This window comes from Pocillopora verrucosa, chromosome 9 (assembly GCF_036669915.1).
Source record: "Pocillopora verrucosa isolate sample1 chromosome 9, ASM3666991v2, whole genome shotgun sequence".
Classification (NCBI taxonomy): domain Eukaryota; kingdom Metazoa; phylum Cnidaria; class Anthozoa; order Scleractinia; family Pocilloporidae; genus Pocillopora; species Pocillopora verrucosa.
This window is the reverse complement of record NC_089320.1, coordinates 4654281-4681813: the sequence shown is the minus strand read 5'-3', so window position 1 is coordinate 4681813 and position 27533 is coordinate 4654281. Positions and strand designations below refer to the sequence as shown.

At 38.8% G+C, this 27533-nt stretch overlaps 5 protein-coding genes and 1 pseudogene across 18 annotated transcripts in view; 3 read left to right on the top strand and 3 right to left on the bottom strand.

Annotated features, from left to right (window-relative positions):
* The window catches only part of LOC136276941 (uncharacterized), a 70736-nt gene extending 62103 nt beyond the window's left edge, over positions 1–8633 (bottom strand). For 5 of the 8 annotated variants that reach the window (XM_066172395.1, XM_066172397.1, XM_066172396.1 and 2 more), the window contains exons 1-3: positions 8484–8633; positions 3037–3086; positions 2131–2255 (exon numbers count right to left, since the gene is read on the bottom strand). In XM_066172395.1, coding sequence (XP_066028492.1) covers positions 2131–2255; positions 3037–3086; positions 8484–8524 — 216 coding nt within the window. In that variant the 5' untranslated portion in view covers positions 8525–8633. Of the gene's footprint in view, positions 1–469; positions 609–2130; positions 2256–3036; positions 3087–8483 lie in introns of those variants that run through there. The other 3 variants (XM_066172394.1, XM_066172400.1, XM_066172399.1) reach the window with 2 other exon arrangements.
* Positions 1–27533, top strand: part of LOC131797148 (axoneme-associated protein mst101(1)) — a 68437-nt gene that overhangs the window by 10475 nt on the left and 30429 nt on the right. The window lies entirely within an intron of this gene.
* The window catches only part of LOC131785618 (uncharacterized), a 68420-nt pseudogene that overhangs the window by 34119 nt on the left and 6768 nt on the right, over positions 1–27533 (bottom strand).
* LOC136276929 (uncharacterized) overlaps positions 13751–27533 on the top strand; it is a 74791-nt gene continuing 61008 nt past the window's right edge. The window contains exons 1-6 of one of the 6 annotated variants that reach the window (XR_010718799.1): positions 24404–24728; positions 24829–24966; positions 25051–25461; positions 26030–26113; positions 26454–26575; positions 26785–27049. The gene's annotated coding sequence lies outside the window, so the exon portion shown is untranslated. Of the gene's footprint in view, positions 14007–24401; positions 24729–24828; positions 25479–26029; positions 26114–26453; positions 26576–26784; positions 27050–27533 lie in introns of those variants that run through there. The other 5 variants (XR_010718798.1, XR_010718797.1, XR_010718801.1 and 2 more) reach the window with 5 other exon arrangements.
* Positions 17148–19015, top strand: LOC136283444 (uncharacterized). The gene has a single exon (XM_066172362.1). The coding sequence runs from the start codon at positions 17188–17190 to the stop codon at positions 18718–18720; it is 1533 nt and encodes a 510-aa protein (XP_066028459.1). The 5' UTR covers positions 17148–17187; the 3' UTR covers positions 18721–19015.
* LOC136283279 (uncharacterized) lies at positions 19130–22086 on the bottom strand. Its single transcript, XM_066171844.1, has one exon. It carries the CDS (start codon positions 22052–22054, stop codon positions 19130–19132), a length of 2925 nt encoding a protein of 974 aa, XP_066027941.1. The 5' UTR covers positions 22055–22086.

Genomic DNA, 27533 nt, shown 5'->3' with positions numbered 1-27533 from the left:
TAATCGGTGCTGAACTAGTATTGATGTCGTACATTAAATTAGAAATGTTTTTATAATATTGGAATTCTAGCGGTAGAAGCTTTGCTTTCAAGAAAAGTGGTATGCATGCTCCCTTACTGGAGCAAAGTGAATAAGACGGAGTGCACGTTTTTGACGGACAAGAATGTTATTTAACAAGGTCTTAGATGCAGTTCCCCAAGAAGTTAATCCATACGTTATATTAGGTGCAATGAGGGACTTATAAATATCAAGAAGAGTTCGATTAGGAACAATATGTCTTAACTTCGCAATAAGACCGACAGTTTTACTTATTTTTGTTGTAAGGGTATAGATATGGTTTTTCCAACTTAGATTTTCATCAATCAATAACCCAAGATATTTAATGCAATTGTTATGTTCAAGGGTAATATTCTTATTTTCTTCATTGTCAAAAATGTTAACTTGTAGCAGGTAATTAAGTCTGTTTCGGTATGGGCGGAAAATAACAAAGTTTGATTGCTTTCTGTTAAGTACAAGTTTATTTGCGGTTAGCCAATTGAATAGGTTGTTCAATTCAATATTTACAATTAATTCCAATGTCTTGAGATTTTCGTGAGAGTAAATGACATCTGCAAAAAGAAAAAATTTAAGTTTCCTGAAGCAATAATGAATATCATTGACATATAGCAAACATGGCAAAAAGAGGAGCGGCCCTGAAACGGACCCTTGGGGTACACCACAGCTAACTACTTCTTTATCCGAAATAAAAGAGTTAATCTCAGTTGTTTGAGTACGATTTGTTAAATATGAGGAAAACCACTGATTGTCAATTCCTCGAAGGCCGTAATAATTAAGTTTATCAAGTAATATTTTATGGTCCACCGTGTCAAAAGCTTTCTTAAGGTCGATGAACACCCCACAAGAAAAAAGTCTTTCATCCATATTGGTACGGATGGATTCCACCATGTCAAGTATAGCATGTTCAGTTGAATGTGCGAAAACCGTATTGGGATGAAGATAATAGTTGGTGTTTTTGTATGAAAACTTTCAATCTGTTGTACATAATTTTCTCAAAAATCCTGTTGAAGTTTGACAGTAATGAAATCGGTCTATAATTGCAGGCATCTGTTTCATCATCAGCTTTGTAGACGGGTATAACTTTGGTCATTTTCAGTTTAGAGGGGTATGCCCCCAGACTGACAGACGTGTTGAGAAAATTTACTAGGACAGGGGATATTATGTCACAAGAGCGTTTAAGAAGTTGTGCAGAACAAGAGTAAAGACCAGATGACTTATTGTTCGGTATGGATAAAATTTCAAGCTTCACTTCATGTGGAGTAACAGATTTGAAGAAGAATGAGGTGTCAGGTGGTTTGGAGTTACAGAGATAGTCCATATAAGGATGCGCAGCTTGCGGCAGTTTGGTTGCCAAGTTATTACAGATGAGAAATACTTATTTATAACGTTGGGCATACGCAATGGGTCATTGATAACACTACTGACTTCCAAAACCGTCGTCAAGATACACAAAACTAGTATGCTCCATGAAAAACTAGCGCTTCAATAAGAGGCGCTATAATTTGGTGAAACAATAACTAGCGCTACTAAGGCCGAAAGGCAAAACTGTAAAGGTGAAATATTTGAGCACGCCATCGATTGACCACGCAAAGCCGAGAAACGCTTGATGCTCTGAACAGATATCCACGTGGTGCTACCCCGATTTAAAGCCCCATGTAAAACACCAGTGGCCTTCCTCTGGGACTTGAGACAAAGAGGGAAGATCTTAATACTTGAACTTAAATTTGACCATATAATTGTTAACGTGTCTTGGATAAATTGCTAAGCGCAGCTTTTTTACCCTCTGCTACTGCTAAGGGGTTAACACAGAATATAGGAACGCTGTGTTCAACGATGCAGCCATAAGCTAAGGCTGATTTGTTATTGGGCAACAAACACGGGGGCGGATACTCCGCAAAAGGAAGTCTGAACCCACGCCGAACACCATCTAAAACAAACGCAGGCGCATTTAAGGTGGTTTTCCAAAAACCCATGGCAGAATTGAAACGGCCTTTCACAACTCAGCTGTTGTTCCAAATATTGAATTTGTCCAAATTTCCAAGAAAAAAAAAAACAAGGAAAGTCATAACCAACCTGCAAATGATGATCATCATCCGACACTGACCAAAAGCCAGTCATCCCCGGTGAGAAGTGCTTCTCGCTGAATCGGCGGACTTTGAGCTTGAGCAGAAGGCGCTCAAATGACCAAACTCTCCACACTATAACACAAACGAATTAAAATTAACAGCTTATGCAGATGCGTTCACAGACCCGAAGGACACACACTCAATTACTCAACACTTTTATAGCGCTATTCAAATAACTTAACACTTAAGAGACACACTGAAACACTCACTAAGAAACATAAAATTCCATTCAGAACTTACAGAAACAAATATCTGCTCAACTTCGTAACGCAGATATTTTTATAGTCCAACATACACTTCGCGGGAATAGGGGTCTAGCTAGGAGGTCTTCTAGGGGGGAGGAGAGGGTCCCCTATTTAGGGTGCGGTGTTTTGGATATTTCAATGAAATTCCTTTGGTTACCAGATTCCATTTTTTGATTTGACATACATGAATCTATCTAATGAACAAGAGATACAAAGGTGACCAATATAAAGTAGCAATACACCAACAGTTTTTAAGATTAAGTGTTTCCTGACATGAAATAATAACTATTAACTCTTTACTCCCAAGATCTCATTAGCAATTCTCCTTACTGTCTGCCATATAATTATTGTAATATGCTTTTGGAGACTTTGGTATTGGATCAAGTAATGATCCTCCAGTTGATATTATTCTTCATTCCCATCACTCTTCTGCTTGATATTGTATTGATATTGTAAGGAGAAATTCTGTCTTGGTCACTCATGAGAGTTATAGGGATTTAAATACCCGTGGCTCTTTTACACCCTTAGCATCTCCATAAAAAGTGAAAAGTTTATCTAAAGTGTTATTCATTATAGCTTGAATGAAACTAATTCTTATTTATGCGTACCATGGAAGAGATTGGAAGGTAAAGTTACCTCTTGGTCATTGGAATGTTCCCTGTAAACAAGAGAAAAATGCCTTATTAGGATGAAGGGCTTGAAATCCATTGAAAGCGTTGTTTTTTGTTTATACTGCTTTTACCACAATGAGTATATTTGTTTGGATGTTTCCACAAAACTGTAGCTTCCTCTAATATTTTTTACTTTAATATGAAGGGGTTGCATGGCCTGTCACATTAGGAGTTGGTGTAGGCCTTGGAGCTGGATATTCAAACTGTAAACACCAGTTGTACTGGCAGAGTCCTCCTGGATTCCCATTTGGAAGGCCTTTTTGGGGCAGGCCTGGTGAAGGTGGTGAAAGACGACCCCCTCTCAAGGTAGGGTAAGGTACATGGAGAAATGTCACAGATAAGGGCCCACTCGTTCAAAGGGTGAATAACGCTATCGAATGGATTTTGATGTTATTCGCCAGCCGGGAGGTCTGTATTAGGAAAAGCTGTGCCCGAGGTCTTGAGTACCGACAGAGGCTGTAGGCTGAGGGCAGTACTCAAGACAGAGGGCACAGTTTTTCCTAATACGGACCGACCTAGGCTGGTGAATAACATTTCAAATTTTTTTTCCATAAACTTAACGAAATTCTTTCCTGAAGAACCCGAATGAATTAGGGCTGTGATTACAGCAAGATCTATCATAAACTGATTAATTTTTAGCAAGTAAATGGTAGTTAAAATAGAGGTGATGCAAATTAAAGAGAGAGGCTTCATCGACACATTTTAATTTGCGCACTGATAAAGGTGATTTAAAAGGCTTTCAACAACTTCGAAACATTATTTTTACAAGTATTTGTCACACTGTGACACCTGCCAATTAGAGAGCGCGTAAGAAAGAAAAACGCAGGTACACTTTTGAAAAAACAAAGGAACTAGTTTAGCAACGGTAATTGAGTCTTAACAACTGAGTCGAAAACGTAAATTAGCCACCGTAAATGGTAAAAAAGCTGACCTTTCGAACGTCAGCTCTTCGTCAGAGCGATTGACGAAGGCCTAACGCTCGAAACGTCGCCTTTTTTACCTTTTACGGTGGCTAATTTACGTTTTAAACTCAGTTGTTAACACTAAATTACCTGCTATACTCTCCCACCGACGCAGCACCACAGTTTCTTCAGAAACTTACCCCTTTATTATAGTTTGGCAACGACTGTTGCGACATTGTTTTCTTTAAAAGCAGACGGAAAGTATTATTCACTCTCAACGACGATTAAATAATGTACGAAGTGTAACCTCGAAAGATTAGCTAAGAGAACGAGCGGACAATTCGAACGCACACAGTGATCTTTATTGTTTTTGGACGATAGCACTAAGACGAAATTTGCTTGATGAGAGTAGCGGTTGAGGTTGCGTGCGTGTGGTTCGAACTAAGAGAAAATACAACAGAAACTAATCTAAGAAAAATGAGTTGCGAAATGTAACATTTACCTAACTAAAAGTGAAGCGATTGCACGGAAAACAGAAAACCAAAATTATACCAATAATACATACAAAAGGTGAACAACGTAAATGTAAAAGAAATTAAAACTTGCTTTGGTCTAGCTCCTAACAATAATAAATAGCTTGCAGCGAACGGTAGCAAATAGCTTGTAGCGATTATCTAGCAGCGACGATTTAGCAGTGATGATTTAGCAGCGATGACTAAAAGCGACGATTGAAATAGAATCTTTACACCTGCACTTAAGTGGAAATTTGATCGGAGATAACAAACTTGCTGCAATAATCATTAACTAACGAGACTTAAAATGAACCAGAACAAAACTATAATAAAGTGTATATTAACTAAGCGTTTCGAAACTGACATTCCAGCCCCTTTAAAGGCGGATACAACTGATTGCCTTTAACTAAAAACATAAAACAGGGTTGAAACGCTTCGGAATAAAAACTAAATGTCAATAAAATGAAAGTTCTCTTAAGATGCTGTTCACAAGATCACTGCTCAGGCAGCTTCCAACAACAAAATTTTGTCGATGGGATGCACAAGAACCGAGGACTTGGTTTTTAGCTTGACACTCCTCACCAGGCCATCACTCTGATTTGGAAAAGCTTCCAAGATACGCCCAAGCGGCTAGGAACTTCTCGGTGTTTTTTCATCTAACAAGAGCACGACGTCGCCAACTGCAAAATTGCGGGTAGTATGATTCCATTTCTGCCTTTGCTGGAGCGAGGGGAGGTATTATTGAATCCACCGTCGCCAGAACACGTCTGTCAGGTATTGCACGTGTCTCCATCTTTGTCGGGAATAGCGGTCCTCTTTAGCGAAGACACCCGGGGAAAGGGTAGGTCCTGAACGCAGGAGTAGGAGGTGGTTTGGGGTCAAAGCTTCTGGATCTCTGGGGTTGTCTGATACTTTAGTCGAGGGACGCCCGTTTATAATCACGGTCGTGAACCAATCGTAGATAGGCGACAGCACCGTAAGCCAGTTGTGATGCGTCAGAGAAGAAGTGGAGCTGGCAAGAAGTCACTTCACCAAAGTCGCGAGGTTTGAAGCATCGTTCTATATGAAAGTGCTCCAGTTTTGGTAGCTCGCATAACCATGTTTGCGAATGTCTCAAATCTTCGTCCGGTATACGGTCATTCCAATCGAGCTTCTTTTTGCAGAGATCTTGAAGGATCACCTTAGCCGCGAGGATGAAAGGAGCAACGTATCCAAGCTGGTCGTACACTGAGCTGATAATGGACAACAGTCCTCTCCTAGTAGCTGGCCTATCCTTAATGTTGATGTTGAAGCTGAAAGTATCCGAACTCACCTGCCATCGTACTCCAAGAGCTCTTTCAATGATGGGATGGTCGAAATCTAGGTTCTTCACTGCTGTTGCTCTTTCAGCCAAGAGAGTGAGACAGCCATTTCGTGAGACGGAAGCCACCTTTCGACAGAAGCTCCCTAAGTTCCCTCGCAAAACAGATAGCGCTTTCATCCGTTGTCAAAGATTTCAGACAGTCCTCTACGTAGAAATTACACTTTACTGTTCGTACGGTCTCAGGACGAAAGCTCGATGGATTATCTTCTACCGCTTTCTTGAATGCAAAATTGGCACAGCTAGGAGATGAGACTCCGCCGAATAGATGCACTATCATCATCATCAGTTCTTCTGCTTGAGCTCCTAGCTCTCCATTTGGCCACCAAAGGAATCGTAAGGCCTTACGGTCTTCAGGAACCACACTGACTTGACGGAACATGGCCTCGACATCTGCCACGAGACCTACAGCATCCTGTCGGAAACGAGTCAGCAATCCAACCAGGGAGTTCGTGAGGTCCGGCCCCTGTAAGAACTTGTCATTCAAAGAACTTCCACGATGTTAAATGGAACAGTCGAAAACGATGCGAATCTCTCCTGGCTTGGCTGGGTGGAAAACAGCACGATGGGGAAGGTACCAAGTTCCTCCTGGAATTCCGATAGGTAGGGCCTTCTTTGCATATACCTTCTGAGGGAGCTCTTCTATGCAGGCTGCGTACTTTACGCGCAAATCTGAATCCTTCAACAGGACCATTGTGGGAGGATTCCCTCACTTCTTTCGGGTGAAGAATTTTTGGGGCGTCATTCCCAATAAGCAAACCCGCGTTCGCGTCGATTTTGGAGATTATTATTCCAGCAAGGTGCGGCCAACGATCTACATCCCCTTGGTTAGCGGCATTCTCTACTGTGACGGGTAGATGTGGTCTGGTGAACACCTGTGGCAATTCGACAAGAGTTTCTTCTTTGAGATCCATCACTTCAAGGTCAACTGCTGAGTATTTGATGCTGGTGTTTTTGCTTTCCATGGTTGTCAGTGACAATGTTGTTGCTCGTCCATTAATGCCAAGCTCTTCAATGAGTCCCTCTGAACAGAAAGAAGTATTGGAACCATGATCTAAAAATGCGTAGGTTTCCACGATCTTGTCGAGACCTGGTGCTTTAACCTTAACAGGCAGTAGTGCTAATCCGGCTGCAGACGCATGGTTGCTGTCATTTTCGAACGATTTCAAGCGTGGCTTACGATCAATTTCTCCATCGTGGAAAGGGACCCGGCTCTTCGCGTTAGGATTCAGAGCTTCTCTCTCTACGCGTTCTGCTTTTGGTTCCTCTTGGTCATGCTGAGGTCGAGATTCTCGTTGAACTAAAGGTAGCTCATTCGGAGATATTGGCTGCTGTTTTGCGGTGAATTCTTGAGGAGGTGGGAGTGCCACAGATTTATCTTCTTGTCTGAAAAGCAGGCAGAATTTTCGACATAAGACGCTTCAGCTGCGCCGTAAACGAGTTCTTCTGCTTGTGCCTTTGCGATTTCTGTTTGTAGCTAGAGAGCTTTCTTCATAAGTTGTGGTGTTAGCTCCTCCTTCTGAATTTCCTCATAGCTTCGTAGATTGGCCTTTTTTTTTGCAGCTGATGCTGAAGAGGCGCGAGAGCTCGCCGCCGAACTTGACTTGGAACAACGAGAGATTTTGGAGCCCCGTGAGGTGGGACACTCGAGAAGGTACATTATTACTCACTGAATCGTCGGGATTTATCTCGGTATCCGGCCCCGCCGTAATGACACGTGCTGGCGATAATAATCTACCGAAGTCCTTGACGTGTTCCGATGACACTACCCAGTTACATCTCCTGTGATATCCTCTATTCCACGCTTTACTTCGACAAAGTAAGCGTTCGACTCATGGATATCGCGATCTTTTTTTTAGCTGCTCGTGATAAGCGGCGTAGGCGCCCTCGAATTCTTGCAGAATCTGCACCTTTCTTTTAACTAGTTCAATGTTTCCGAAATCTAACATAGGTTCGCATATTTCATTTTGCGCTTTCGTAACGATACCTTTCTTTGCGCCTCTAGTTCTCTTTAATCTATCAAAACTTTCTGAGTCGTTTCCGTCCCAATCGAGGGTGTGATTTCGTTCTCCAATACGTAGATTTATTTATTCGACTTCGCTTTCCTTCGACATGTTTTAAATCGATTTCCTGAGAACGTGATCGTTTGTTACATATCTTGCCGTTTGTCACGTCGTGAATTTCCACACGTGAAAGCGGGGTCGAAGGTTTGATGCGACAAATGGCTATTTCTTCAGTAACTTCGCTTAAAAACTCGAACCAAACGTGGTAGATGTAAGAATAACTGGAAATTTGCTAAACTCGAACGAATGTAACCTCAAAAGGTTACCCAAAACATCGAGCGGACAATTCAAACGCACACAGTGATCTTTATTGTTTTTAGATGCTAGCGCTAAGACGAAATTTGCTTGATGAGAGTAGCGGTTGAGGTTGCGTGCGTGTGGTTCGAACTAAAGGAAATTACAACAGAAACTAAGAAAAATGCGTTGCTAAATGTAACATTAACCAAACTAGAAATGAAGCGATTGCACGGAAAACAGAATACGAAAACTATACCAATAATACATACAAAAGGTAAATAACGTAAATGTAAAAGAAATTAAAACTTACTTTGGTCTAGCTCCTAACGGCAGTAAATAACTTGTAGCCATTATCTAGCAGCGACGATTTAGCAGTGATGATTTAGCAGCGATGACTAAAAGCGACGGTTGAAATAGAATCTTTACACGTGCACTTAAGTGGAAATTTGATCGGAGATAACAAACTTACTGTAATAATCATTAACTAACGAAAGACTTAGAAATGAATCAGAACAAAGCTATAATAAGGTGTAATTAACTAAGTGTTTCGAAACTAACACGAAGATTTACCTCCGTTCAGTAAGTAAATGGCAAGGAAAGTAACTGTAAGTAAATTCAAATATTTGATTTTGAAGTTGTGAGAGTTTGCTCGTTTGTTTACTGCATTGGCATGTGTAAATCTGGTCTTTTCTCCACAACAACCATATTCGAATGGGACACTTCAATTAGGCACTTGAAGGGGAATTAATGCGGCTTTTTCTTGTTGAATTCCCAAATTTCTAAACTGAACGGACTTGCAAAGACTCACCAAAAGGGTCTTTGTAGTAGAACTTAAAACTTCGCTCGCCTTTTGACTACGAACAAATTGTGAGAGAATTCAGATATTAAATGAATGAAAGTTTTATCGATGAATTCAATTGTAACCAAATTCCTCACGTTTTAACTTTCTAGTTACTTTCTGTGAAGGATTCAAATTATTTACAGGCGGGTTTTAGGCCGCTTGTCAACCAATTTAATGACACTTTTTCTCATACGAATTCATTTCAAAACCAATATTTTTCTGTTCACCAAAGTGATTTGAGAGAGAGAAAAGAGAGGATCAATAAGTTATTTATCGGCTTGAGGTAGTGACCAACGTCTTTGCTTAAAAATACTGCCCAGCCGGAAAAACAAGATATTTTTATGAAAAATGGCTGCGAAGGTAGGGATGACTAGCGACTAAATACAGGAATGGCTCCGACATGTAATTGGATGATCAAAATAGTAAAAGTTAATAAGTTATGTCTTAACTCCTTGCTCGTGAATATTGATTAACCGTGTGTCTCGAAGCGGAACAATGAAATAACACTGCGAGTGAAAACACCGATGTGTCAAACAAGAAATGGTTACTTACATAACGAAAGGAAGGCAGAGCCTTTCTTTCTCATTCAGCGGGGTCTTCCAACGATATTCCGGCGATGACTAAGTCATCTGCTGACTAACTGCGCTGACTAAACTCATTTAGTCAGTTTAGGTAGACGATCAGAGACTGGAGCTATTCCTACATTTCATAGCTGACAGGAATAGCTCCGACTGGTGCTTTTAATTCTTTTTTTTTCCTAGTGATGGCACAATCAGTCTTCGGACAGTTTTCGGCTAAAACCAGAAAGAGTAAAATGATTTTAGGAAACTTGTTCAAAACTAATGAAGACTGTTCATCACATGACGCTGTTTTGGAACGTATACATCTCGTTTGCTATTATATTATTACTGTTCTAGACAAGGTATTTATACCACGTAAATTTAAGAAAGAATTAGTGTACTGTAACATAGACCACGTTTCCTGTAAGGTACACGAGCCATCCTAACCTAATTTGCAAACTGCTTTCCAGGCACCATCTGTAATAAACCTCTTCAAATCTGCTAAGTTAGCTTCTACTGCCTCTCCGGGTATCAAAGATGCCTTGTTTGTATCCAATACGTCAGAAACAGACAGTTTAATGGCAGATTTAACCAGGTCTTCAATGGAGTAATGTTTTTCCTTAGTAAACCAGGGAAGCATTTCTTGCAACCCTACCAGAGAAATAAAAAGATGGTGAGGTGAAACAGGTGTGATAGGCAAGGAAGAAAAAATTTCAAACAATGAAGCACAACAAACCTTGTGTGCCATCGTTTTTCCGGATGTGAAATCGACAGCTACTTTGCTGTTGTTCTGCTCTGATTGCTCATTATTCTTCCAATTCTCAATCATCTCCATCTTCTGTTCCTTGTTTGGTTTTTCCAACCTGACATTTCTCTTCTGTGTCTTTCGTTTGGTGGAAAAGAAATGTTTCTAGACCTCAATTTTTTTATTCAGGTGCATTCCCTTTAGGTATAGCAGCCGACAGTGTACTTGTCGTATGTTTGTGCAGCACCATCGAAGTGAACAAACTATAAGAGGAATCGACACTTTTCTTTAACTGTTGCAGCGTATCTTCATCTTCACAGACTTCGACATCATCGATCATTCTGAACAATTTTGCCTTAAGGGATTGTTTTGTCCTCTCTATGGTACTTTCCCCATTCTCGCCCACAATTCCTTTATTAAGACAGTCTCGTAGACGTTTATCTCGTTGGTGCTGTTGTGGTATGCAGTATCACTAGATGCTTCCTGATAGTCAGGATCCATGGAGCTATTTTCTGGGCGTGGGAACTGACTAGGGTTGTCTTCAAAAAGCTACCGGCATTCAAACATCTGTTCACGACCTTACTCAATCATTAAGAATTTTACTATACAATTGTCACACTGTCTTTTTCTCTCCACTTCCGCATCTCACAGGCCCTCATTCGGGGATTTCCTTACAATTGTTTCGATAAAAGCGCCCGGGGGGGGGGGGGTGGGGGAGGTCGTACTGGTCATGTAATAAATATTACTGAAAAAGTACATGGCCCTGCATTAATAAAAGAGGGCTTCATTTAAAAGCATTGTAGAGTTCAATATAGGAAGAACGTAATAAAACACTCTTTCAGTTTTTATCTCAGTATATAAATTATTTAGCCAAAACGAATGGCAAAAAAACAATAGAAAATAAAATAAAATAATGAACGCATGAGTAGGAGCTATTCCTGTCAGTGGTGAAATACAGGAATGGCTCCAGTCTCTGATCGTCCACCTGAACTGGCTAAATGAGCTTAGTCAGCAGAGCTAGCCAGTGAATAACTCTGTCATCGGCAGAGTAACGCTAAACTACCTCATTGGACAAGAAAGGCTCTGCAATCCCTTCGTTATGTTAGTAACCATTTCTTGTTTGATACATCTGTGTTTTCACTTGCATTGATATTTCATTGTTCTACTTCGAGACACACGGGTAAACAATACTCACGAGCAAGGAGTTAAGATATAACTTATTAACTTTTACTATTTTTATCATCCAATTACAGGTTGGAGCCATTCCTGTATTTAGTCACTGGTGTAGGAATGTACTCGGTGACTTATGAAAGTGTTACCGTTGCCCATGGGCAGAGATAAGAAAATATGGACAGCACTAAGAACCAATCAGATTGCAGGATTCGTTACCTCTAAGGAAAAAGTAAAAATCCCTATCCAGTGGATAGGTGTTACAAAGCAGATAGCGTTATCCATCAGATAGACATTTATTCAGTGGATAGCACCATTTAACCTTTCAACAACCAGGGCAAGGTGCTTTACCATCAGGACAAAGCACTTTTCTCTTTATTCTGGTTACTTAGAAACACTGGGAAGTCCTGGCCAATCAAGATAATTTCATGATTGAGTAAAACCATGTCACACCACCCAATAAATGTCACAGTCAGTTTTATTTAACCCTTTAACTCCCAAGATCTCATTAGTAATTCTCCTTACTGTCTGTCATACAATTCATATAATGTTAGTTTGGAGAATTTGGAATTGGATCAACTAATAATCCCCTCATTGATATTTTCTTTATTCTCTTTACTCATCTGCTTGATATTGTACTGATAGTGTAAGGAGAAATTCTGTCTTGGTCACTAGTGGGACTTAAGGGGTTGACCTGGTCTTTTTGTTAGTTTTGAAACCAATGTCAATCAGCCTACCTTTTTATTAGAACCAATAGCAAGTTGTTAGATTCCATAGGAGTTGTTTTCTATAGATTCTAATTTTAACCCACGTGACCAGTGGAATGGGTACAGTATGAAATTCCCTTACCATATCTCTGTCTTGTGACGTCTTTCAGTCATAAGGAATTATCTGAGTTCTGTCCATTTGACTTTGGCTACATATGCAAGACAAGTTTTAATTATACTGAACTTTTCATGGTGTCAATTAACAGAGTAAAACTTACAATCAGTATCCATACCACAGCCTTAGGTGACTCTATTCATTAATACAACCACCCTGGTATCGTGATCATATTCTCGTGGCCTATTGGTGGTAATGCAGGCAGTTACAGGGCAATGAAGGTTCATTTGACTTCTATTTTTCTGTCCATATTGGCAGTCTGCAAGAGCTAATGACACAACTCCGCAGAACACAACTGCAAGGCAGGAACTGAAGCAGGGGGAGAAATCAAGTGAAAGTTAAAAGGAACAAAGAGTTTTGGTGTTTCGTTCTACTTGCCATCTTCTTTCCTCCTAAAATACTTATTTTATGTCAACTACATCCTCACACATTTTTATTTTTGGTTTCTGTGGGATCGAATTGGCTTCTTCACAAAAAGAGAAGAAAATGATGCAGAAAAAAACCTGAGCCAAGCTCTTTGCCTTGCAAGTCAGACTGGCAGACAACAAATTGACAATGGATGGAAATAAATGTTTGGAAGGCATGTTTCCAAAAGAGATGAGGGGAATCCCCAAACTCATGGACACTAAGATTCTCTTAACTCTTTGACCCCTAAGAGTGACCAGCATCTAATTTCTCCTTACAATATCACTCGTTAATCACACATTTAGGTCTCAAGAATAAAGGAAATGATCACCAACTTAAGCAGCTCTTGATTGATGGACAAATTCTCCTTGTCAGCACCTTAGGACATGTATGGAGAACAGTTGGGAGAATATACATAGTAATGTTTGGGTGTAAAAAGTTTTCATTTGCAGCTTTGACTACGTGACCATCGTATTCATGGTCATGTAATATCAAACCTAAACCGTCTCCGGCCAAGAGTAAATTTGTAAAAAGACACTTCAAACGGGCCATGAAGGCCAAAAGAAATACGGCAAATGAGTTAATTTACAATTATAATTTAATTGAGATAGTTAGACCGAAAGGTAATTTGGGTATGCAGTTTTCAGAGCTTTATTTACAAGTGTCACGCGTAATATAATACGTGCATGTACGGCTGTTTTTTGTCTTAAATAAATGCATTTCTTTGATCGTGTGCGATTCGATAGCGATTTTGCAACTAAGTTTTGTATTTGTTGGTGCCTATTAGCCTGTGTCAGGACCCCTTCCTGTGTCTAATAGCTAAGAAGGCCGTACGCACGTGTACTACGTTATGGTGTCGAGTGTACGTAACTACGGAGGTGTATTCTGTTACAAAGATTCTGCTCGAAACCACGAAAATAATCACCAGATGTTGATACACTTTATGATACATAAACACAGACGTTGCCGCATTGCACGAAATGGCGGATGAAAAACAGCACTCCACCTTTTTGAATATTTCCCGCCGTTCATGAAAATGAATTAAGCGAGAGGATTAAAAGAAGAGGCCCGTGCAATTTTTCGCAGTTTGTGCCAAAGAAGATTAGACGTAGAGGATCAAAGAAGACATCTGATTTGATTACTGCGGTCACCACCTCGACTGGTAAAGATGATTTCGAAAATCCTTCTCATCAGGCGTTGCAATCTAGACCAACTTTAGATGCTTTGCTGGTAAGTCTTGCATTTTGCATGTATTAAAAATAGTTTCGATTCTGTTTTTTTACAGTCATTTTAAGCTTAAGTTCCTCAAGCATGTACTCCATAAATTATATTCGGGTGTGCTACATGTCAGGAAAAGATCAGGAAAGAAGCCATGGAATTTTATTTTGAGTCATGGGAAGTTGGCATGTATAAAAAAAGTCAAGGAAAACTGATATCTGTAGCAACCAAGATATTTCTCATTCGACAGACTGTTTTTTTTTCTACATATATATGGGAAACTGTTTTGTTTATTAGTTGTGATGAATCACACACAATGACAGTATTAATTTTTTTATTCCTCGTTATTTTCTTTTATATTGGGTTGAAGCTTATATAATTAATACCTCCTCTTTTCCAAAGAAGATTTTACATGCATTTTTTAATTAAAAACAGATCTCTTACCATACATAGGAGTGTAAATTTCACGTAGTAAAGTAGACCTTTCTACCTAAACAAGACTCAAACCTTGGTAGTATTAATACATCACTGTATACATACAATATAAAATATCCTAATTGCTCACCTTTGGTATTCATAATTAGTTTTGATTTTGTTCAATATTTGATATCTAATGTTTAATATTTATTTATATTTTGGGTTCTCTGTTCTGTAGTTTCTAGTGCATCTTGTACATGTACAAGGAGGTTAGACATTCTGTGATGTGGCACAAATTGTTTGTGGTTTGTACCCTTGAGGCACATTAAAAATGTATGTTTTTTTATTGGTTAGCACAGTAGCTATGTAGATTACTCATAACTAGATATAATGTGGTACTTGTGCTTATGCCAAACAAAATGAATTGTTTACCTTATATATTTTTTATCCTCTACCATCAAGAAGCCAAATATGTGATTGTTGAAAGAGAACCCAGGGATAACATTTGGATCTATCATTGCAAATGTGTTAAAGGCTCAAGGCGAACAAATTATTTGCAGTCACTGTCATCAACAGTCACAGGAGAAAGTTAATACAAGCATATAAACTGAGATAAATAATTTATAAAAATGCTCCAATAAAATTGTTCATCCAAGTCACAGTTTTAATGTAGACAATAACTGTATCTCATGTACACATTCATTAAGTGCCATTTATTTCTGCTTATACATTAGGAGGCAACTGCAGTTCCCATCCTCTTTCTTACAGCTTCTCTTTTTTATTGTTACCAATTATTTCTCCAGCCTCCTTTAAGCACCCTTGTGTGCTAGTCAAATGTTTTTTCTATTGAATTCTAACAACCTGAGTTGTGAAATGAAAGGCCCCAACTACTAGTAACAGGAGTATAAGCTGTCTTCATTTAGCTATTTTGTTTTGAATCACCCCTGTGTCTTTGACTGTGTCTCCAGGCCCCTGTGCCATAATTTTCTTCTTTGCATTTCAGTATTAAATTGAGTAATAAATTATATGTAATTATAAATATTGTTTATTACATGTTTCTCACAGGTTTAACTGCAGCTAGTTCTGTTTATGAGAATTGCATCCATATTGAAGCCACTGAAAAGTTGATGGAAAGCTTTGACAAGGAAAACAACGTCACCCCTTCACTTGCCAGAGACACATATTCTCATGATCACACTTACCAAGTAAGATGAATGAATTTTTTTGCTTTCCAACGTTAAAATTTTGGAATTATTACTAACATTAATCTTGCTTTTGTCAACATTTTCTGGTTATTTTTCACTCATCCTAATGATTTTGTTTTAAGTTAAATTATGTTAAAACATAATTTGTGTATTTAAACAGCTAGGTCCCCTTCAAAGTAGAGCTATTTGTGAATCTTAGGTTATTATATTCTTGGAGAAATGACAAATGCATTATTTGCTGTAAGTTGCTGTAAGTAGTTGTAAACATCATATTTTTCCATTTGTATCTGTTATTTAAGTAAAGACTATCTGAAATGATTGTAGCATTTCCACAGTCTACTTACTTGTTGTTCTTGCTGTTTTTCTATCTCAGGAGGAACATCATGACTTGTTGCCTTTGAATGGGAATAATTTTGCAATTTTTGTATGTGGAAATAAACAGCATGGAGTAGTTGGCCTCCAAATTGCACTTATCACTTGCTTTATCTGTGATCACCAGCGTCACAACTGTGAACATGTAACAAAAGTAGCAGAATCTGAGGAAATAATGGGACACAAAATGCATGATTTTCTGGTCGATTTTTTTGCTGAGAGAAATTTTCAAGAGTCTACTGAATCAGTTGCAGCAGCCACCACTCACAAAGAGTGGAAAATAAGATCAGTATCTTGTAAAAAAAATACTAATTCCATCTATCAACAACACAAAAAAAAGTATTCTCTCTGGAAGATGTTCTTTGTGGCAAAATGTCAACTACTGATTTGGTGCTGCTTACTCCCAACTTGTCTCCCTCCTGCCCAAAGTGTTCATTGACTACACAAGCTTTGAGCTTTTTGAAAAAGCAGACATGACAATGTGAAGGTAAGAAATTCCTTGCATTAATTATCTTATCTCATAAAGTGTTCAAGTAGTGTTCACTATCATGAATGGGATAGAAATGACTGAAAAATGAAAACCATACAGGGAAGGTTGTCCAGGTAATGTGAAAATTTCATTCAGATTTCAAACCAATTGATTGGATGATAGCTGTCGACAGCCTGGCATGAGGCATCCATCAGGAGGAAAACCCTCAGCTGACGGTAATTGTGAAGAAGAGCTCCCCAAAAAACCTGTCGGTCAACTGTCGGCCGACAGTCGGCCGACAGTCTACCGACAGCTAACCAACAGGTTACCGACAGGTTAAGAAAAAAGAAAAATTGTGTTAAAAACGAACAGTTAACGTGACATAACAATCCGTAATGGTGATGTATGACTCGACAGACTTCACCTACTTACCGATCGACAACAAAGTTGAAAGTATGTAAAGAAACGTTTCTTCCAAAATGTTGTTATCAGATGCGTATAGGATATATCACTTGCGTAATTTACAACACACCAGACAATCTAAGAATCGCATTGGAAGATAATTTAATCGAAAACTCGGCCAAAAACTCTGATAACCAGAAGCTACGTATCAATTCTTGGTTTTCACCCACGTGACCTATACCTTGACAACGGTTGCTACGCCGCCATATTGGTGTCGTATTATTCAAACATTTCGCGTGTTATCAAAGCTTTAGAAATATTCTTCATCATGGTTCATTGTATTATGGTTGATTGTTTTCATAATAGTGGAAAGACGAAAGGTATAGGGTTTTATAGGATTCCAGTTGTAGTCACTAACCAAGGAGAAAAAGCAGAAGAGCTAAGCAGAGAACGAAGAGAAAGATGGATCGCCGCCATTAGCCGCGACGACATCACTTCGAAGGATGTCCTCAGTAATGAAAGAGTCTGTGGACGACATTTCGTGTCAGGACAATCTGCAAAACCCTGGGATAAGTACAACGTCGACTGGGTTCCTACTTTGAATCTCGGGAAGACAAAATATCAACAGGAAAACCACGACATTAAAGAGGCAAGAGCTAAACGAGCGAAGGAACGCCGCAAAAGATCACTCGAGCGTCAAGAACGCGAGGCAGCTGAGAAACGAAAGAAAATCGATGTCAGTGGCCTTCCCGTCCGTGATGTGGATTTCAGTGATCCTAAAGAAGGATCTTCCAAGGAAATTGATTCTTCTGAGGATATTTTTGATCACGATTGCGCATTTCAAGACCACACTTGCTCAACTCTCGTTGACAGTTCAACTCAAACCCAAGTTGATGTATCTGAAGCTATGACTCAAACCGAAGAGTTTGAATACCTTTTCAAAGAATCCTATAAGCCAATTGATCGAGATTTTTTTGATTCTGATGAAAAAGTTCGCTTTTATTCTGGACTGCCTTCAATGGATATCTTAATGACCGTCCTTGACTTTGTGTCACCCCACATCAAACGAAGAACCCAAAAACTTAGCCTTTTCCAGGAAATGATTATTGTGTTGATGAAACTGAGACTGAATATGCCTTATCAAGACTTAGCCTATCGTTTTCAAGTATCTGTGACAACAATATCAAGAATATTTTCATCATGGTTACCAGTGATGGATCAGCATTTGTCCCCACTTATTTACTGGCCTGAAAGACACCAGCTATGGAAGACAATGCCTCTTTGTTTCCAACAAGCCTTTGGAACCAAAGTCACTGTTGTTATTGACTGTTTTGAGATTTTTATTGATAAGCCTACAAACTTGTTAGCTCGAGCTCAGACATTTTCATCCTACAAGCATCACAATACTATCAAAGTACTGATTGGTATTTCTCCCCAAGGAGCTATTTCCTTTGTGTCAGAGGCATGGGGAGGACGTACCTCTGATAAGTTCTTGACAGAAAACTGTGGCATTCTTGAAAAACTTTTGCCAGGTGACATGGTTATGGCAGACCGGGGTTTCACAATCACAGAAAGTGTTGCTCTCAAACAGGCAAGACTTGTGATACCAGCCTACACGAAAGGGAGGGAACAGCTGGATCCTATTGATGTGGAAAAAACAAGAGCTCTAGCAAGTGTACGGATACATGTTGAGAGGGTGATTGGTTTGCTGCGTCGCAAGTATACTATTCTTCAAAGCACTCTTCCCACTGATTTCTTGAACAATGACAATGGACAGGATGAAGTACCAATTATTGACAGAATTATTAAAGTATGTTCAGCTCTTGTAAACCTGTGTCCACCCATTGTACCATTTGATTAGCTCCATACTTCATACAGTACTATTATAGTCATATATTGTAGCTAATGAAATGATATGATGGGGTGGAGAATCTGTGTATAATTTAAGAAATATTATAACCCTATGAAAAGAGAGCAAGTGACTGGGAATGAGCACTGTGTAACATTAATAATTTAAAAAAATATACTTCCATTACAAGAAGGATCGACAACAATGACAACATTTTATTTGTGCTGTGTATATATATTTACAAAAATTATATGAATTAAAATATAAATTATGTTTTCAGGGGGCAGTAAGGACTGTTTATTGAGCACAGCTGCTTAAAATAGCTTGAGTTCATTATTCTTCTTGGATTTTTTTTTTTAATGACTGCTACTCTTGAGATTAGCATGAAACAACAAAACAACATTTTTAGTGTAAAATGTATTCAAAAATGTGGAAAAACTTTGATTTCACCAGCTCTCAAACATTCAAGTAAATGTGGTCTCATTCTTGGGATGTCAAACATAAAATCTGAAGGGTTGAGTTCAAACACAAGGCATGTTGCAAATGCTACAGCAAAAATGCCACAGTCACTGCCATTCATTTGTTGCTGCACTGGTACAACTTCAATGCCAACAAAGTTATCTGGTAGCAGATCTTTAACTTGCTGCTCAACTTCATCATCAATAATGTCATTGTACAGACTGTCGTACAAATTAACACATCCTGATGTGCAACCAATAGAACTAATGCACACCCAATGTGAATTACCCGTATGTAAGATTTGAACAAAGTCACTGGTCATTATGTCAAAGTTCCTTACTCTTCCAAGAGTTGGTCTTTGAAAACCCTCAATGAGAGGATTTACTTTCTTGATGCATATTTGTGCTGCCTGTATTATTTTGCAATCCAACCAGCCATCAGGAGATGAGATTATGTCATAGTCATGCTCATCTAGATCTCCAAAAGATGCAATTCTGTTAGCTACACCTTTAGTCACACAGATTATTTCTAAGTCCTCATCACTTTCATATTCATCTCCAGTACAGTATTTATTTGACTCATTTTCATGTAGATCTTCAAAAGATTCAGAAGCTGTTCTGCTTTCAGTCACACAGGGTATTTCTATGTCCTTGTCACTTTCATATTCAGTTCCAGACACAACTGAAGCTGATGGATTATTGACAGTACATGTAGTACTGGTGGTATAAGAAGAACATGTGGTAGGGATAGTTAATGAAGACCTGTCTGCAGGTTTTTTCTTCACTTTGCAATTTTTGCAGACCCAATATAGCTTGCTGTTATTGGGCATCCTCTTGTAGTTTAGACATTTCAGATGGAAAAATTTCCCACTCTGACATTGACTATGACATTTCAGCAGCTTTTCCCCTACAACAGGTTTAGTTTTGCAAACACAAATGGACTGTAATTTCATTGCTTCATCGAAATCAGGGTTCTTTTGATAATCAGGCTTGATCTTAGTAACTCTCTTGGCTTTCTTACATTCTGGAAGTAACTGGCAGCTTGGACAGTACCATACTTTGGGTAAGGGATCAGATATCCCTAAACATGAGAGGTGAAACTCAATGAATGGGCACTTGGGGTTTTGACAAGGCACTGTGCTTTCTTCTGGTTTGGGTTTTCTGCAGTAGCAAACAGGCTTTATATCACCTGCTGGTACAGGTGCAGCAATTTCATGCTTCCTGGTGTACCATCTTCCTAAGATTTCAGGTAGGATACAAGATCTCCACACTTTGGTGAGTTTTGGAAGAACTGATTCCCAGTGTGAAATGTCCTTGTAAATTCTCTCCAAGAAAAACCTTGTTTGATTGTTATTGTCAATAGAGCACACAACAAAGTCACAATACTGAGAGTCTGTGATAAACAACTGTTGCTGTACTTGAAAAAAGTACTGGTGATTTCTCTTGAGCTGTACCTTTCCATTGACATTTTCAAGACATGAATTCTTCTTTTCCACATAACGTTCAAGGTCACAGTTTTCAATGTTGTAAGGGCATTTGACTTCTCCACAACCATTCCCACAGCATGAACATGATACCAAAAAATCTGGAGTAGCATTTATCCAGGGGTGCTGTTTATCCACTATCATACCACATTGTTCAACTTTCAGATCTCTGTGAGTCTCTAGCATAGTCTTGGTATAAGCATTCACTGCAGCACTCTCATTCTTACGGCCATGACTGATTGCTTTAGTAGTAACTTTGAACAGATCAGGATATGAGATGGACTTAATTAAGGATTGTGATGGCATAGCAGGGTTAGTATGAGCTACTGCCCAACTCAGAGATGCACCAATGCGCCCAGCTCTGTGCCTGAAAAATGCATTTCCTTTAGCCTGTTCCCTGGTGTCTTGCTCAATTAATTCTACCTGTGATTCTGAAATAGTCAGATCAATATTTTCACACTTTTCTAGGAGTTCTGGATATGACAAGTCAAAATTACATGGATCAAAAAGGTCAGAAATGGTTGGGATACTTCTACTTTTCATGATAAACTGTTCAGAATAGGGTTCAATCAAGCTTAAGGCAACAGGTTTGAACTTGCACTCATTTATTTTGGCAAGCAAATGTTTAAGCTCAGTTCCTCCAGATGTAACCCGTTCTGTCGAGACCTTAGCTTTCTTTGTAGTGCAAGGTGCTGATAAGGAAGGTGGAGAGTTTTCTGATAGTCCCTCAATACAGGTATCTAAGTTATCTTTCAACTTTTTCGCCGACTTGAAGTTGATATCTTTGACCCTAGCATAAGGAACCTCACTCACATATGTCGGTAACAACCACGTGCACTTTACTTGCGTACATGCCAGCGTTTCATTAATTCTCGTTGAAGCTTCGATATGAAATAAAATACTTGCAATATGTGAGCAAGTCTCAGCTAGTCCAGCTTTACAACCAAGGCAGTGGGCTGATAACACGGTTCCCTCCTTATTAGTAATAATCCAAACTGCAAATGGTCGCTCATTCATTCGTTGAGAATGTCTCACCTTTCCGATCACCACGAATTTTTCACCTATGACTTTGCCTTCAACACTGGAAATAAAACCCGACACCATCTGATTGTAGGCCTCCAAGCTTTTGAAAGCTTTGAACTGTTTCTTTGTGTAATAACTCGTATCGATAACCAAATAGCACAGGAGATCTGTAGCTTCTATGGGTGGTAAACATTGTGGATCTAACTTTGCGTCGATCAATGTAGCGGGATCGATCCCCACGAGTGATATTTTTTCTAAATACCTTTGTTTAACATGTGGCTCTAGTCTTTTAACATAGTCGCTTAAAGGTATATTGCAAATATCTTCCTTTTTTTCTTCCTTTTTGATGTTTTCAGAAATTTTGTCCAAATCACGCGACATACTTTTAAAGAATCATGCACCAAAACACTGCATTTTGACATATGCTAATAAGCTTTTGCGACACCAATATGGCGGACGCCTAATTTGCATATGCTGTGACGTCACGTGAAAACCAAGAATACAAACACTTTCGTTCAAATCGCCCAACAATGCAACGCTGCCTCTTATGGTATGTTATGTATGTAACAATGATGTTTACCTTGTGCGTTTGTGTTGCTAACATCGTCCTCTATCTTGCAGGTTTGGGATGAATTGTTATTTCCAATTTCAAGTTTAATAAATGATACAACTGTGAATCTTTTTACTCGTTATGTTAAGTAATAAATTACTATACGCAACAATTCGATAATTAGACTTGGATGCGTGATGCGATGATCGATTTAGGCGCGCGCCGCTAAAATCACGATTCTACGAGTGAAGTATCTTGTATATTTCACCACTCACAAAACGGCTCCTTTAGGAGCCACCAAATTTTGAAAGTCAATTGTCAACGTATTACACATGTTGGATGTTATATCAAGCGAAAACCGAGAGAAAACATTAAGGTTTATGTTAACGTTTCACGGACAAGCTACCGACAAGCTACCGACAGGTTACCGACACATTACCAACAGTCGGCCGACTGTCGGTCCACTGTCGGCCGACAGGTAGCCTATATTTCGGGTAAAACCTGTCGGCCGTCTGTCGGCCAACTGTCGGCCGACAAACGGCCGACAGTCGGCCGACTGTCGGCCGACAGACGACCAACTGTCGGCCGATTGTCGGCCGACTGTCGGCCGACAGTTGACCGACAGTCGGCCGACAGGTTTTTTGGGGAGCTCTTCTTCACAATTACCGTCTTTTGTTTTAATTTCTAAAACTGGAGCTTTCAAATTTGTAGGTGAAGTTATCAATGCATCAAAAATAACAACATTCACCTTCCAGTTGTTGTCCATGGATCAAAATACTTGTCTGCTCCCTATTTACAATCATAATATAACTTAAATTTATATATTCTCCAAGCATAAATGTTCTGAATACAATATGAAATGGTTCATGCCTGTAGCTACTAACACGTCACGTATGAGTAATTTTATGTCATCTTATCATTAAATTTTTGTAATAAGCAAATAATGATTCCTGTATGTTTCATTTCAGTATTATATTATACTTGTGTTGAGGAAATCTGTGATGGAAAAGTGGAGTTTGATGGCTCAGAGCTTGCTTTGTTAAACATGGCTTCCTACATTGTTTCTTATGACGTCTTGAGGGATTTTGTTTCATTTTCTTAAGGGGAGGTACATGTATCTTATTCTGTATCATAAATTAATTCTCTGTTGCAGTTTAAAAGTTGAAGTCTTACAGGCCTACACACTTATTGCACATTACTTTGATGTTGTGTTGAGAATGGCCTAATGAAAATTACATAATGTTGAAATTTTTTCAAGTAATCACATACCACCTAATAGTTAACAGTGAATTTGAAAATAACATTATTGTGACATCTGAATACCAAATAATGTACTTTGTTTGATAAATTTAAATGTTTCTGGAACACATACAGCAGACACTTATAACAACAATTATAATTTACAACAATTATACTAAACAATCAAAGACTCATTTGTCTGCACATGATGGTTTACAATGAGAATCAGGTACCAGAAAAAAAACAAATAATCAACAAATTAAGAGCTGAGGGTTCTGATTTATTGTATCTCTGAAGTTTTGCCTGTGACATTGACTGAAAAGCATTGTCTTAACCCTTTAACTCCCAAGATCTCATCAGTAATTCTCCTTACTGTCTGCCATACAGTTCTTGTGATGTTAGTTCGGAGAATTTGGTATTGGATCAACTTATAATCCTCAAATTGATATTTTTCTTTATTCTCATCACTTGTATGCTTGATATTATATTGATATTGTAAGGAGAAATTCTGTCTTGGTCACTCATAGGAGTGAAAGGGTTAAGAACGATATAAAATTGTATATGTATGTCATTCAATTGTCTTTCAAAAAGCTATATTTAAATTATGTTCTCTTTTTTTAGGTGCACTCTATTTACATACCACGGTGTCTGGCAAGAGATCATGGCTGATGCACATGTATTGGACTTCAAGAGGATGTTATTGTACTACCACTGGCGTTTTGCTTGCTGCAGTTTCCTGAACCTTCCTGACATAAACTATGAAGAAGGTTTTTGTTGTGCCATCTGTGGCAAAGATAACAGTCTGCACTTTGTCATTTGTGATGCTAAAGCACTATCCTTCAGACAAGAGCTTTGTACTTCTCTGAAGTCTACTTATTCATCACCGAGTCCATCGACTGTAACATGAGAAACAGGAAGATAAGTTGCTATTTATGCTTATGATTTTTTAAAAAAATATTCTATGCATTATTTATTCTATTATTTTGGTTCCCAGTATGATTCAAGGAGTTCTATTTTAGAATGTGAGCATGATATAATATATTAATCTGTTGATGCAAAGACTATGACTTGATTCAGTTTGATTACTGATTAATATAATCATTTTAAATATTTTTAATCCTTCACCTTGGGCTGGCACCTTGTCGTGGTGGTGAAGCTTGTGTGTCTCATTGACCCTGCAAAGACCTTGGAATGAGGTCTTCTTTTTCTGGATCAGTTGAGGGGTTGAGACCAGACTAAGACCAGCTCCAGTTCCTCCTACATTCAGTGAGATGGACTTTGAATGTGTCTAAATATCACCTGTTTTTATTTGCTTTGTTTGAAGAGATCTGCATTTAGGCTAATTAATATTTTATGACATCACTAGGCATCGTGACAGGGTTTACCTTGCTGAAAAACATGTCAGGCAGATGGTGGATCAAGTAGGCCGTGATGTTAGCAAGGTTACATTACACAGTATTGACCTCTTTACACCTGGAGTTGCAGCATTGTGCACCTGCCTAAGGTAGTTTTCTTTCCTGGTGCATTTTGTTCTGTGGATCTGATGTCTCTTTTCCAACACCTATTACTGGACTTTTCAATGCATTAGGGGAAGCTTCCCCACTTCTCCCCCAATTGGACTCCTTGGAAATATTTTACCACAGACTCATTGGCAACGGACCAGTCGAGCAGTGTCCTGAAGACATGCTTCTACTCCAGCAAACTTTTCCCCTCCTGTTTGACATTGTGGAAGGAGATCAGCTTCTTGAGACCTTGACTGCATTTATTACTGACCTGTTGGAAAAAGCAAAGTCTCCGTTCAGCAGAAATGGATCAATACCAGATGCTGTGCAATTGGATGTACACCGCACAAATGATGTAGAATACTATCCTTGCCTGCCTGTGGTAAGAAGTCGTGGTGACTATTGCCTGGATGACACAACTCCAAACATCTGCACAAAGAGGAGTACTCGACACCCATCCTTACTTCCTGGAGTTTTCTTAGTGCACTGTAAACACGGTACAATAATGTTATGAGTTTGTATTAATATTTGTATTAATTTCTACGACGAACAACATTACTTCTGATTTTAAAAAATGTAAATTTCAGTTCACTCTGACCCCCAACTAGCTATTGTTACCCTTTGTTTATTCCAGATTATCCTGACAAGCTCCGGGTTTACGCTCTGCCTGTGGTTTTAGTTATCAGGCTTAGGTTTTTCTCAACAAATGTCATTTTCTTGAAAGACCGAAACTGTTTGTAACGCTTAGTTTTCAGAAGTATAACATCTGCAGCTGTCAAGTCAAAGAATCGCACAAATTAACTAACTTAAATGTTTTGTTTTGTTTTTTGCTGTTTACTGACTAAATCGAAGTTTTTCTTACAATTTATTGGCTAAATGGCATAACGACCTGTATAAATAAAGGTTGTTGATTTCTATTGTCTAGTGATGTACCCCAGTTACACCCTCTCTTCAGCCTTCATTACATGTTCTTACACAACATGCTTTCAGGCACTCAGTGTACCCAGTGTTGCTGTGATTATGTTTAAAACGGTTTTATATCTTCTCTTCTGATTTCCATTTTAGGTACAACTTATGGATTTAGTGTAATGCTTTGCAATGAATCTCCCAACATCCCATTTACAGTGTTTTGAATGCGTTTCTCAGGAGGTAAGTTCGATTTAATGTGCATGTGTATGTTGTGGCCTTTGATTGGATGCCGTTGTGTGCGAAGAAAATTTCTTTTTATTACCTGGGCCCGGTTTGAAGGATGCATAACGCTATTCACCGAAAAAAATCACTATCCAGTGGATAGCGTTGTATGTTATCGCAACACTTAAAGGTGAGTAATGATTAATTCTGTGGATAGCGTTATCCACCCGTTGGACAACCGGGGCCTGGTTTTTTGTGAGTTTTTCTTCTCTTAATTTCCTCTATCAGAGTGATTTTATATTAAACGAGTCATAATAAATGTAGGTTAATTACAATTTTTCTTTTTTTTTTTTGACAGATCCCTGCCAGATTGTCTACAACAACGCTTACAATTTGCGTTCGTGATGTTTAATCGGGATCCAGTCTTTTTCAAGAACTCTCAGTTCCTTGTGGATCGATTGCGTTGGCGGAATCATACAGGTACGTAAATCACCCAAAACTGGCTTTTTTGGTTTGGCCGTCTTTCATCTTCCGTTTTCATTTAGCTATGCTCTCGGGTCTATCCCCTCCTACTAATCTAATGGCACATTACGCACATTTATTGAAGCACATTCGAAGTAATGTTTTAATCTTAACTTTGTCAGTACCAATGCAAAGCAATCGAACCTGTTTTTTTTTTCCTTTTTCAGGTTGCTCTGATGCTTACAACCTCTCCCGTTATCCTCAGTGGGACACCTTAAACAGTCAGGCAGCAGAACAAGCCAATTCATGCTTGAAGTCTCTTAAAGGATCCTTGTCATACATGAACGAAAAGAACTTCATGACTCATTGTAAAATATTCATTTGGTATCGAAATTCGCTACGGCGTAAGCAGCTCGAGTCCCAAGGTGTAGCAATGTAACAGTTTTCAGTGGTTATACAGTTTTAGAAACCGGAATAAATGGTAGAAAAGAACGCGGTGGTTAAAGTAAAACAGTTTTTAGTGGTTTTACAGTTTTAGCTAGTTTTAGCGTCAAGTGCCTGCTGAAGCCGTCGGTTGAAAATCAGATCTTTCGCCTTAATTAATTCGACTAATTTGAACAGATCGGCGGCCGCTGTGTAACGAATTGTCTCTAGTTTGTCGATACATTTCAAGCTTTATCTTGAATGAAAGTTGACCGTTATTTATTTTAGCGTGGTAATACAGTGTGGATTTAAATTAATTTGAACAGGCTGTCCAATGCAAAACGGCCTGTCTTATTTTATTTCGAACATTCCCGCCCTTTTCAATTTCTTTCTTGTCTGCATCTTGAATGAAAATTAATCGTTTTGAAGTTTCTTTCAAGTTTGTTTCATTCGGCGACTGTTAGTTGGGAATTTGAGGCTTCATCTCATAAAGTAATTGATCTCTTGTTTCTGTTTATTTTCACATTTCGGCATTTTCTCGCGCTGCGTAGAA